Source organism: Anabrus simplex, chromosome 9, assembly GCF_040414725.1.
Source record: "Anabrus simplex isolate iqAnaSimp1 chromosome 9, ASM4041472v1, whole genome shotgun sequence".
Classification (NCBI taxonomy): Eukaryota; Metazoa; Arthropoda; class Insecta; order Orthoptera; family Tettigoniidae; genus Anabrus; species Anabrus simplex.
This window is the reverse complement of record NC_090273.1, coordinates 94,636,618-94,650,771: the sequence shown is the minus strand read 5'-3', so window position 1 is coordinate 94,650,771 and position 14,154 is coordinate 94,636,618. Positions and strand designations below refer to the sequence as shown.

Here is a 14,154-nt window from a genome sequence, read left to right as displayed (position 1 = left end):
TTTGTTGCACTTTATTTTATTTCATTTTATTATTTTATTCCTATTTATTTCTTCTACCAGATTCATCCCTGATTCATCTGACGACTTTTCTGTTACTTCGCAACGCACATACGATGCAACAAGAAACATCTTAATTGGAGAGAATAGATGGTGGTATCGGCAGCTCCCACTTGGAGTGTTAGCGTACAGTGTGCCATCTGGTGACGAATGAGATTACCACTCACTATAGACCAACTGTGAAGCATTCTTAAATTCAAACCTTCATTATTGGAGAAGTCTTCCTTGTGATCAGTTGAAAGTTTCTTCTGAAGACGCGGAGCAAAGTTTTCTGCAAAACGTAAAGAAGTTCATCTTGTTTTCTTGACACAGCAAAAGCACAGAAGCTTATTATCATGTTTACAATTACAGGCCGTGAAGGCATGGACCAACTGACGGAATTTCAGAAAAAAAAAGTTGCACTGTAAACACTAGGTTCGTCAGCAAAGGCATATGGATAATTAAATATGTTGCAACAAAATATGATATATATGCGTGTATGATGCACTTGTGGGCTTAAGGTAATGAAGGTTTGCAAAATTGATATCTATCATACTATACTATCAATTCAATTCAGATTTCAGTTGGCAGTTGTACTGGAACCATTGAGACTCCCTCCTTTCCTCTCAACGCCGTAAAACGAAGTGTCACTAAAAGTTTCATATGTATGTAAAGCATATACATTCAGAGTTCTCTCAGTATTGCTGATACAACTCCACCCACAGAGGAAACAAAGAACTGGAGACCAGTACTTTCTACTGACCAAGGCTAAATGACTGATTGCATATGCCTTCTTCCTAGCATAGTTTAGGATGGTAAAATGTGACTGAGGTGAAGATACATCTGTATCATTTGTTTTAATTTCTTTTCTTAGGTTTACACAGTTTTTAGTTTCAATTATGTTTTTGTATTAACCCCTTTTTCACTGATTTCTGTCGCAGTGAGTTTTTTGCTCCACATGATGATGTAAATATTGTATATTATGCTAATTTAGTTTCTGTCTAGGCTCTCTTTTATTTTTTCATTTGTTCTTTCATTATGTTTTTTGGCATTTTTTAGCTTATATTATGTAAATTATTTCACCCCGCTGCCTTTTTTTGAAACCTGAAGATGGCTCAGAGGAGCGAAACATGTTTGAATTTGATTACTCCGTCTAATGATGGAATATACATTGTATTGAATAAGGAGGATACACTCTTTTTTTTTTTCACCATTGTAAAGTGAAAACAATCAATACAGAATGATTCTAATATCTTGCAATGAGGTGAAGTGTTATTTGGTGTTATTAATACAGTAGAAGTCCGCTATAGCGAGAACGGGATATAATGAGAACTCCGTTATAACGTCAGCTTTTTCTGTCCCTTCAACATTTCTATATTAAACTGTGCATTATCCTTCGGGTACAGCAAGAGCCCTATCACTGACACATCCATTATTACGAGCAATTAAGCGTGCACGATTTTTGTCCGTTACCGATATTTGTGCACCCTGCCATTATATTGTATGCGGTTGGTCATCTTTGGTATCATTTCCTTGCTGTATCCACTAGAGAGTTCTCTCGTCAACGTTCAAAGGCAGTGTTGAATTGATTAGTAATACCGGTCAACTGCTGTTCCGTAAAGAAAATTGAAAATGAAAGAGAACATGTTTTCATAAGAAATGCATAAATAATGTATCCAATAGCAGTAGTTAACTTATTAAAAATAAAGGCTGAAGTAAACGATCACTTAATTTTAATGATAAATACTGCAATTAAGTAAGAATGGGATACACCTGAAGATATGGCAGAGTGAACCATTTATTTCAGATGTTAGTTTATATTTTCTCCTGTCTGGTTACAGTTCGGAAAGGCTATTATCACGTAAATTTATATTTTTGCTAGGGGGCTTTACGTCGCACCGACACAGATAGGTCTTATGGCGACGATGGGATAGGAAAGGCCTAGGAGTTGGAAGGAAGCGGCCGTGGCCTTAATTAAGGTACAGCCCCAGCATTTGCCTGGTGTGAAAATGGGAAACCACGGAAAACCATTTTCAGGGCTGCCGATAGTGGGATTCGAACCTACTATCTCCCGGATGCAAGCTCACAGCCGCGCGCCTCTACGCGCACGGCCAACTCGGTCACGTAAATTTATAGCGAGAAAGTTATCATTTCTCTACTGGTGTTTGAAATATTTTTTAATGATACATATAGTATGATTAAGTTAAGTTAGGTGATGCTGTTTGAATAAGAAAACTGAAATGTTTGCTACAAAATGCGATCAATCATCTTTGGAACAGTATCGTTTTCTCGCTACGTACACTTGCGAGCTCTCTCGTCAACATTCGAAGACGATGTTGGAGTCTATTAGTAATACCTGTCAACTGCTGTTCCATAAAGAAAATAAAAAATGTGAGAGAAAATGTGCGTAATAAATACGTAAATAACGTGGTTGAAAGCAGTTGTAAACTCGTTAGAAATAAAGGCTAAGTAAAATACTTGATTAGTAATACCCGTCGACTGCTGTTCTCTAAAAGAACATTCAAATGAAAGAGAACAACACATTTTTGTAATAAATGCGTAAATAACGTGGCCGATAGCATTTGTTAACTTGTTAGAAATACAGACTGAAGTAAACGATCTACACTGAAATTAAGTAAGAATGCGATACACCTCAAGACATGGCAGAACACATCACTAATTTCAGAGATTAGTTTATATTTTTTCGCATCCAGTTAAACTATTCCCATGTAAATTTATAGCGAGAATGTTATCATTTCTCTACTGGCGCTTGGAATATATTTTCATGGTACATATAGTACAGTTAATTTAGGTTAGGTGACTCTGTTGGAATAAGAAAACTGAAACATTTACCACAAAATGCGATCGATCATCAAACCGTATTGTTTTCTTGCTATGTACACTTGCGAGCTTTCTCATCAACATTCAAAGGCGATGTCGGAGTCGATTAGTAATACCCGTCTACTGCTGTTCTCTAAAAGAACATTCAAATGAAAGAGGATATCACATTTTTTTAAAATAAATGCATAAATAACGTGGCCGATAGCATTTGTTAACTTGTTAGAAATAAAGACTGAAGTAAACGATCGTTTAATTTTAATGTTATATACTGAAATTCAGTAAGAATGTGATACACATCAAGATATGGCAGAGTACATCACTGATATCAGAAGATAGATTATATTTTCTTGCATCTAGTTAAATTTCAGAAAAACTATTTCCATGTAAATTTGTAGCAAGGTGGTTATCATTTCTCTGTATGCACTTAAATATGTTTTCATGATACATACACAGTTAGGTTAGGTGATGCTGTTTGAAGAAGAAAACTGAAAATTTGCCACAGAGGCCTCTGGAGTGATACTATAATTTTTTTCAGAATGAAATTAAACCCAAACCTTTACGTAGTATCGGATTTTGAAAAATAACAAACGAGTAATCCATAGTGTGGATATTATCTACGAAAATTCAAGTTTTGAACCGATTTTAATGTGCATGGGGGTTTTCTTTGACGAAAAATCGTATATAATGACAATCCACTATAGCGAGTAAATTTTTTGCCATTATCAATTTTCACTATAACAGACTTCTACTGTATAGGTATACTCTAAAGCAGAAGATTTTCTTTTATATCACTTTAAGAAGATGGAAATTTGGAATGTTGGAGAGTAAATTTGTTGGCAGTGCAGAAAGACTGTGGTAGAACATGAAGAAAGGCTAGACAGAAAGAAACATCCTGTTGGAATGATTAAATGAAAGAAAAAGTTAAGGAAAATAAGAAATTATGAAGAGAATGGAAAATAACAAAGACTGAAGTACACTGAAGCAAAATTAATATGTAACAAAGAGGTTACGGAAGAAAAGAGTTGGCAGTTGTTCACTCTGGAAATAAGAGATTATCTAATTTGCAAAAAGAATAAGATTGGACTGATGTTAAATACTCTATGCTTGCAACATTATTCTAAGAAACTAGCAGTCCTTTGTTGGGTTATTCAGACCACCCATCTCTTAAGGTTTAAAATATAGTTAAACATTATCTGAAGAACTACATTTGATTTTTAAAAATTACCTTTAATTCTTATTGTTCCCATATGAAATGAACTAATAAAGTCTTCTTTATATTCATAACATATAAAATGTTGTTTCTTTTCATTGTTGATTTTTTAACAACATTCCATATTAGTTTTATAAAAAAAATATCTGTTGTAACATTTAAATGTGTTTTGTGTGTGTGTATAGTTGAATGGAGCCTTGACCATTGGTACCCTGGATGGTGCAAACGTTGAGATGGCAGAAGAGATGGGTCGCGAAAACATCTTTATCTGTGGCATGACTGTGGAAGAGGTGGAGGAATTGAAGAAACAAGGCTATAATGCATATGATTATTACAACAGGAATCCAGAACTTAAACAGTGTGTGGATCAAATCCAGAATGGCTTCTTCAGTCCTAACAACCCTGATGAATTCAGGGATATTGCAGATGTATTGTTGAAATGGGACAGGTTCCTCACCCTTGCAGATTATGACTCTTACATTGCATCTCAAGACAAAGTGAGCGAAGTTTATCAGGTATGTGAAAGTTTTCTCTTCCTTGGTTCTCTTCATTATCTAATCCAGTGCAATGAAACTGTTTTTGCCATGAAGGTTGAATTATATTTGCAATACATTTGTGAGCCAGGGTAAGTTATTTCAAATCTTGAGGCTCATATTGGTATACAGGTTTTTTCTTTTCCTTACTAGTGGTTCAATATTTCACAAATTATTACACAGCAACCTAATAAATTTCATAATATTTATATCAGATTGAAGATGTTGGTTGTCTACAATCATAATGTGGGACAAGCAATTAGGTATCTGAATTAATTTAATTATACCACTCGTCTGAAAAACATACACAAATTGTAAGATAAAACCATAATGATTATGTCACAAAAAACAATGATTTAATTAAAAACATATAGAAGATTCTGATTCATGCATAGTTTGATTTTCTATGGTAATCTGGGGGTACAAGAAACGAGATTTCCACTTCCGGAGGTGCATATGGCCCTGAGGTTCACTCAGCCTACACCAAAAATGAGTACCAGGCTAATTCCTGGGGGCAAAGGCGGCCGGGCGTAGAGCTAACCACTCTACCCCATCACGTGCCAAGATTAACAATGGTGGAAGTCTTTACCTTCTACTCCTCCAAGGGCCTTCATGGCCTGTATGGAGGTGACTGCTTAACATTCTGGACTCACCTTCCAGGAATACTGGATTTCACCTCTTCTTTCTTCTGGGACCCCCATATTTTTCTTATAGTAATGATAATAATTATAATGATTGGTTTTACCCTACAAACTGAAATGTTTACATTTTTGCTATTATCTTTCAATAAAGTTTACTTTCAAATATTAATTATTTTGTAATATCATAATGATAGTCCTACTTACGTGCTAAGGTCAAGATTAACTTTTAAATCACACACATTAATAGCACACACTTTCTTTCCTGTGTGACAGGCTTCAGCAGCTGGCAGAGTTCTTATCTTCACTGCTAGATGAGGGTTTCATTCATTCCATTCCTGATCTGGTCGAATGACTGGAAACAGGTTGAGGATTTCCACCAAGTTTCTTTTCTGACCTAATTAAATCACGTGGAATTCTTATTCCAATAATAATGATTCTGTTACCTCGCAAACAGCACACAGGAGCCACTTGTTCTATCATTGCTGATCTGGAAGCAGGCACCACAAATGTATCAGTGAGAGTTTTCCCACAAATTTGTATTGCGCAGAAATGGGGCAATTTGAAAATGTTCGTTGCTGATCGGTTTTACCCCATTTTACGGTATATTCAGAAAATGTGTGCTAGAATTCATTGCAAAGTATCTTAGGTTCCAAGAAGAGACAGGAGATCTGAGTTTCAAATATCAGACTGACAGGCCATCACCTGGACCATACTAATCTAATTACAGTGGAACCTCGATGCTCCGTTTTTGGAGGGACCATGAATAAAAAACGTACAATACAGGAAAACAGAAAATCCGGGATGGCTAAACATAAAAAAAAAAGTGAAATATGTATACTTATAATCTTACAGACACCCCTAAACCAAACCAAACCAAACCAAACTACAGTCCCAATGGGCCTTCCACCTATCGAGCGACCGCTGCTTGGTCTGAAGGCCTGCAGATTACGAGGTGACGCATGTTCAGTGTGACGAATCCTCTCTGCCATTATTCCTGGCTCTCTAGACCGGGATCGCCATCTCACCATTTAATAGCTCCTCAATTAAAGGTAATCGTAGAATGAGTGAACCTGGAACCAGCCCTCATATCCAGGTAAAAATGCCTGACCTGGCCGGGAATTGAACCTGGGCACTCTGGGTGAGAGGCAGGTAAGTTAAACTGTGGGGCCGGCATAAAACATTAATTACCAGTACGCAACTTAATAATCTCGAAACTGTACATTCAGTTTTACCGGGGAAACTTCGTCAGTTTCCTCTGATAACTTCTTTTAAGTTCAGCAACTTTGATCAGCCAAACTCTTCAAAAAATCTAATACCCATAACACCAAGCCAAACAACAATCGACCACAGGTAAGATAAGGGTGTATTCTGTCCAAAGGCAAGTCCTAACCTTCGCAGAGATGTGCCTGAGCCGGAGTTTACGTATGGTAGGGTGGCCAGTTCCTTTCTGCTCCTCCATTCTCTTACTCCCAACAACAGTGCGTGGCAACCCATCCAAATCATAACCACACCCAATGTTGCTTAACTTCGGAGATCTCACGGAATCCGGTGTTTCAACACGGCTACTACAGGTAGTTTTTAATTCTCTAATCTAATAAAATAAAGCACATTAGATACAAAGCGCCCAACATGATGGCGAAATTGCTTTTTTTTTTCATCCATTGTAATATGGTCACCAGTATACTGTTCGTAGTCAGTTTATGGAAATCTCGTACCGTGTAGATAAGGCCTGCATTGACTTTTAAAGGTTTTGTTGAACTCGAGAATATGGTTTTGAATGTAAGTATCGATCCTCAGGTTCTCGAATGCATTATATCCAGTTCTGCCTGTCACTAATCACAATCAAATTGGAAAGAGAAAGAATTTCGTTAACACTTCCGAAATGACGGTTATTCGCGACTTTGAGCTCAGCTGGAAAACACACTCACTGTACAAGTCGGTACAAGTGCAGAATGATACAAAGTTTTTAAATGTAACATGCACAAATAAAATAACTGCGGTTTTTATAGGATTTTAATACAAAAGCATGAAATTCACAGTTTTATATTAGGACCAAAACAGTAATAGGCAATCCCGTGGCTTTATGTATGTAAGGTACAACATCTGTTCTGGTCTCGTTAACATAATCGTATACGATAATATTAAAATCTAAATTTGTGTAACTTTAGAAGGAGCAATTTTGATTCCTGCCTGAAAGCCCAGTAACTATACAGTGCCCTAAGGGAAGTGCCGAAAACCTGTTCGATAATACACTCGAAAAAAGTAACAAAGTACCTAAACATGTAACCCTGCACAATTACGTAGACGTTTTGCAAGTATGAACATTTGACGAAACTCGTTCCATCTTCAAGTAGAGCTGTCGAAATGCGCTCTGTCTTCTTCAAATTGTTGTGGACACTCTCTGCTTTATGAATAAGATTTTAACGTGCTCACAAAGTTTTATCATACCAAAGCACAACTTTCCACAAAGTGCCTCAACTCATGTACCAAAACAATACGAGACTATTACGCCGCAACGCGTAGCAATCCTCAGATATTTTATATGAACTATTTTAAATGTGTCATTATATGAATTTTACCTAGTTTGTGTGTATTGTTGCTATATGAAAATTTATTCTCTTGCTTGGTTTTACATAAGGCTGATGATGACATTGAAAACATGTCGAAACCACTACCTTTATAATAATTAAAATGTTGTAATATAATTTATGTGCAAGAGTTTTTTATGTATTGAAAAGGTGGATTCCATTATATTAAATTACTTTTGTGATTCTCAGTTCAATATGGAACGGCCATAAAGTTTTTAACTTTAGATAACTGCCGTGTTGGTCACATAGTCCTCCCACTTAATATTCAAGATGAATGTCATTTTCTGTTGGTGGAAGCGCTCAAGTTTTTTGATATCACGGCGATAGTGTGTCCAAGTTTCACAGCCATACAGTAGCATTGAAATGACAACAGCTTTGTACACCATGAGTTTCGTATGCGGTTTTAGGTCGTTATTTATGAAGACTCTGTGCGCTAACCATACAAATGCTGCATGAGCAGCCCCAATTCTTTTATCGTCTTGTTCGCAGGTACACCATTTAGACAAGATGTTTCCAGGATATGAAAAGTAATCAACCTGTTCCAGTGTTGTGTCTAAGATGGAGACACTGACCTCAGGAAGAGTTAATCCTGTGGCAGGTTGTGCAAGTACCTTCGTTTTTCCCCCATTAATTTCTAGATCAAAGCTATTACATGCAGTTTTAAAGCAATTGACTGACTGTTGTAGTTCTGCAGGTGTGAGAGCAGGAGTTGCGGTGCCATCAGGATACTGCAGTTCTATCATCCGGGTAACCAGAGTATGTCTTTGTGAGCGAATTCTTGCCAGATTGGAAAGGCCTCCATCAAAACGGAATTTCATCTCCGTCCCTAAGTTGTTTGCAGATGATACATGCAGCATGGCAGCGATGTACAGTGCAAAGAGTGTAGGAGCAAGCACACAGCCTTGTTTCAATCCATGAGTGACTGGGAATGAATCTGATACTGAGTTACCATGAAGAACCTGTCCAGATGCCATCATGAAGAGCTTGAACAAATTCCACATAACGTTCAGGACATCCAAAATGTCTCAATACTTTCCACATAGCAGATCTTGGTACTGAATCAAAGGCTTTTTCCAGATCATAGAAAACTAAATACAGAGGCTGCTGTTGCTCTCTGCATTTTTCCGGGAGTTGTCTAGCACAGATCATATATGCTGTGCCTCTGGAGGTTCGGAAACCACATTGAGACTCGGGTGAAATCCTCTCTGAGGTAACTCAGAGCCAGTTTAATAGAATTATTGCAAGAATTTTATCTGCAATTGACAATAGTGATATACCACAGTAGTTCCCACATACACTACGATTGCCTTTCTTGAAGATAGTGATGATGGTAGCATTCTTCAAGTCGTCAGGTACTTCTCGAGTTTCCCAAATCAAGAGGATGAGCGTGAAAAGTCTAGTCTTCAAGGGTATACCTCCATTTTGTATCAGTTCCAGAGGGATGTTATCAGAAGTGGGAGCCTTTCTTGGTTTTAGTTGATTGAGTGCTTTGGTGAAGTCTCTGTATGTAGGTGTTACTGCCATCCATGGTTGTTGGGGCAGCTGAGGGATATTATGATGAAAGTCCTCAGCGACATTGGAGACACGATTTAGAAGTAGAGAGGAATGTTCCTTCCAATGCTCTAAAATTTCTACATTGTCAGTTAAAATGATGAAGTTGTCAGCAGTCTTCAATGACCCCGATGAAGATCGAATTAGACCATATATCTCCTTTATGCCAGCATAGAAGTTTTGCAGGTCACGGGCATCAGATAGTCTTCGCAGTTCTTCAGCTTTTTATTGCCACCAGTTATTCTTGATTTCCCTAATTTGTGCCTGACATTTTCCTTTAAGTTCCAAGAAATGTGATTTCATCCAATTGGAAAATGGATCTTTAAGATAGGATAGGTGGGCTTCCTGTTTGGCATTGATTAGACATTTAATTTCTTCATTATTTTCATCAAACCAGTCTTGTCTTTTTTTTCCTCACCAATACAAATGTTTCCTCAGCTGACTCAGTGATGACCTTCTGAAGCGTGGTAATTATATAGATAAATATAATACAATTCAATATAATTGAATAAGTAATTGTGCTCCTATAGAATACTTAGAACAGTTGACGTGAAGAAACAATGTTGAATTGTATTATATTTATCTATATAATTACTTTCCCGCAACAGAGGAAAATGACTGGATCTTCAAGCTATTCTCCATTTTACTTTGGCGTTTGAAACCACAGTGCCTAATGTTGAATGTGTCGCGCTGATCACCGGGAGCTGGCAAGTTGCTTCAATGGATCTACTCGTCTTCAACTCCTGCACGATTATGGATCTTCCTATGTGTTCGATTGTGATGTGACTTTGTGCCTGACAGTGTTTAAAAACTGGCTCATTTAACCGTTCTCCGCTATTCGTAAACATTGTGGGACTTTGCCTAGCGCTGCGTGTGCCATGCTGCCGCTCAGAGAATTGTGCACTGTTTTCTTTTGAGTGACTTGCATTTTACTTCTTCTGAGTTTTACAGTGTCTACCCCCATTTAATTTTATATCGCCTCTTCTACTGATCCGGACTGTACTTGATCTTTCATTTCCTTTTCCTATGCATTGTTTTTCATGTATTAATCGGCTGATGATGACCTGGACTAGGGTCGAAACCGGTACCATTTCTACTTATTATTAAATAGGAATGTAATTCACTACATTTCTTATTCTTTTGTATTGAATAGGTTGAATCTCTTTATCAATTATTTCAATTTTAACTGTAATATTCTTCAATACGGAACAATGAAATTTTTAACTTTAAATGACTGCTGTTCTGTAAAGAAAATTCGAATTGAAAGAGAACATATTTTCTTAATACGTGCGTAAATAACGTGTCCGATAACAGTTCTAAACTCGTTAAAAATAAAGGCTGACTAAACGATCGCTTCATTTTAATGATAAATACTGCAACTAAAAATGGGATACACCTCGAGATATGGCAGAGTGCGTAATTGATTTCAGAGGTTAGTTTATATTTTCTCGCGTCTGGTTAAATTACGGAAAGGTTATTATCATATAAATTTATAGCGAAAAGGTTATCATTTCTCTACTGGCGCTTAAGTATATTTTCATATGTATAGTATGGTTAAGTTAGGATAGGTGACGCTGTTTAAATAAGGAAACTGAAACGTTTGCCACAAAATGCGATCGATCATCTTTGGTACGGTATAGTTTTCTCATCTGTGCATTTGCAAGCTCTCTCGTCGACATTCAAAGGCGATGTTGGAGTCAAAAATTCGAAATGAAAGAGGATAAGTTTTCGTAATAAATGCGTAAATAACGTGGCCGACAGCAGTTGTCAACTCATTAAAAATAACGGCTGAAGTAAATGATCTCTTAATTTTAATGTTATATACTGAAATTAATTTAAAATGTGATACACCTCCAGATACGGCAGAGTAGGCCTACATCGCTGATTTCAGAGGATAGTTCATATCTTCTTGCGTCTAGCTAAATTTTGGAAAGACTATTCACATGCAAATTTTTAGCGAGGATAAATCGGCTGTACATGCGTTTCAAATATGTTTCCACGACACATATACGGTTAGGTTAGGTGACGCCATTTGAAGAAGGAAACTCTGAAGTGATACCATATTTCTCCGAATCCAAGACAACGTTTTATCCCTCAGAATCTCATGCAAAAAAATCAAGGGTTGTCTTCCATTCGCAGCCTAACAGGAATGAATACCACCGGTAACTACCGTAGTAACCACGCCGCTTCTTTCCACACACGCACGCACACACACAATTCGTTGACAATAAACAATCGCCTCTTTATAATACATCGCTAGCCGTGACAGCCGGTTGTACGGTACCTGTGTGTAACGTCACTAGATCTTGGAAAATAGTGAAGAAAGAATCACATTCTACTAGCCTCTACAAAAATGTTTCTCAAATCTGCAGAATGGCATCAAAACATGCGAGCCTTTGAATTCTTAGAAAGGCCACGGCTACTCGGTAGCAGAGTTATAACGCGTCTAATGTAAGTTTTATAGACAGCAGGAAAATTTTCGTGATGGATAGTCGTAAAGATACGTGGAACAGGTATTGCCGGCAAATTTTCAACGGGTTCTCGTCAATACCGTATTATGATGCCAATTTTAAGTTAATTGTTATTAAAAACCCTGAAATGTAGAATAATTGTGCAGCCGCAAGAAAATATGGCATAGGCCAAAGTAAAGCCAATATTTGGCATCAGCGTGAAGACAACGATAGCTAAAAAATGTGTACTGAACAAAAAGTGCATTCAGTGGTCTGCAACAAGGACGCTTTAAAGAAGTCTAAAATGAAATTGTGAGGTATGTGCACGAAAAATGCAAGGGTCCAATGGCCATTCCGTGGCGCAATAAACTCATTCGTTGACTTTCAGCGTCCGCGATTAGGCCTATACATCGCTAGCCGCTGAAGTTGGCCGAACCCGGCAAATGAGACGTGCGTGTAGCGGCAGCCGGTTATATCTGATGCTGAGTAAAAGTACCGTAACAGTTTTATAGATAGCAAGAATATTTTCCTGGCGGATCGCCGTATTGTAGAGATACATGGAATAGGTATTACCGGCAAGTATTCAATGGGTTCTCTTCGGTATTATGATGCCAATTTTAAGTAAATGGTCCTTAAACCCACGAAATAAAGAATAATTGTGCAGTCGCAAAAGATGCTGTATAACGAAAGCCAATGTTCGGCGTCTAAAAATGCGTACTGTACAACAAGGCATTCATATGATTTTACAAAGCACTTTTTGAGCCTGATTAACATTTTTTGTAGGAAAAAGTGGGGTTCGTCATGGATTTGGAGAAGTACGGTACTGTAATTTTTTCAGAATGAAATTAAACGTACACTTTCATGTAGCATCGGATTTCGAAACATAACAAACAAGTAAGCCGTAGTGTGGATATCATCCGCGGAAACGCACGTTTTGAACAAACTAATCGCCATTTCATTTTAATGTGTATGAGGGGTTTTCCGACTTTTATACAAAAAATCGGATATAACGACAATCCGCTATAGCGAGTAAATTTTCCGCTGTTGTGAATTCTCGCTATAACGGACTTCTGAATGGTAATTCTAAATTCCCATGGAGGGAATTAGATATTTTTCCACCAATAGAGCATATCAAAAATCAGATCAAAAATTAGATGTTGGCTTTTCAGGCGTTTGCTCTATTAACCAGCATTTCGTCTTAGGTCTGACACTAGACTCGTCAGAGTGGGATGTGTCAGACCCTACCCACTGATGCTGGGGTGTATGCAGGTGAACTTATCAGAAGCCTCTTATGTGGCACAGTCTGATAACTGCTTACGGGAGATAAAACTCCACAATGGAATTAATGCCCGCCTAGCAATTCCAAATGGTAATTCTAAATTCCCATGGAGGGAATTAGATATTTTTCCACCAATAGAGCATATCAAAAATCAGATCAAAAATTAGATGTTGGCTTTTCAGGCGTTAGTAATCAAGAGTTCATGTTCAGCACATAAACCAAGGAGCAGTAGACCATTGGCTTTACAGTTGGCAAGTCCATGTTTTCCCATCGCATTGCTCCATAATTGGTGATATTTACCAACTCTGGCATTGAAATTGCCAAGTAGTAATAGTTTATCTCTTGGTGATGCTTTGGTGATGGTAGTGCTCAGCAGGTTGTAGAATTGGTCTTTAGCTTCTACATCAGTATTCAAGGTGGGTGCATGTGCAGAGATTAGTGTCATAAATTTGGCTCTAGAGAGTGGGATTCAGAGAGTCATAATTTTTTCGCTGACTGCGGTTGGAGTTAGCCGACATAATCATTCACCCAGCGAATCCCACACCATGAATGCGGTGTTCTCCCTCATCTTTTCCCTTCCAGAAGATTGTGCAGCCTGAGCTGAACTCTGTAAGTTTACCTTTGTTGAACAGTCTGGTTGCACTTAATGCAGCAATATCAATGTTCATTCATCCAAGCTCATGTGTGACAAGTGCTGTTCTTCTCTCAGGTCTATTATTGTCTTTCAAATCAAGTAGGGTTTGAACATTCCACGTTCCTATAATCAAAGTTTTGGTAATCTTCGTTTTACGACCACATAAGGGGCGACCCGCTGGGTGCGGCCTCGCCGGCTTAGAGTGTGACTACCGATGTTTAACCCACATTTTCTAGGGCCTTCCCCATTCAGGATGGGTAGGGGTGATCCTAAATAGGCCTACCCAAACACAGATGCAGGACCGAATTCCTGAGTAGTCACGGAGTCTCAGAAAGACGACCATCACACATCTGCTGCCAACGTGCATGTTCAAACTAGAGGCTTCCTGTTT

At 37.9% G+C, this 14,154-nt stretch overlaps 1 protein-coding gene across 1 annotated transcript in view; it reads left to right on the top strand.

Annotated features, from left to right (window-relative positions):
• Glyp (glycogen phosphorylase) overlaps positions 1 to 14,154 on the top strand; it is a 156,065-nt gene that overhangs the window by 136,044 nt on the left and 5,867 nt on the right. The window contains exon 13 of the mRNA XM_067153980.2: positions 4,273 to 4,602. Within this exon, the coding sequence (XP_067010081.2) occupies positions 4,273 to 4,602 (330 nt within the window). The remainder of the gene's footprint in view (positions 1 to 4,272; positions 4,603 to 14,154) is intronic.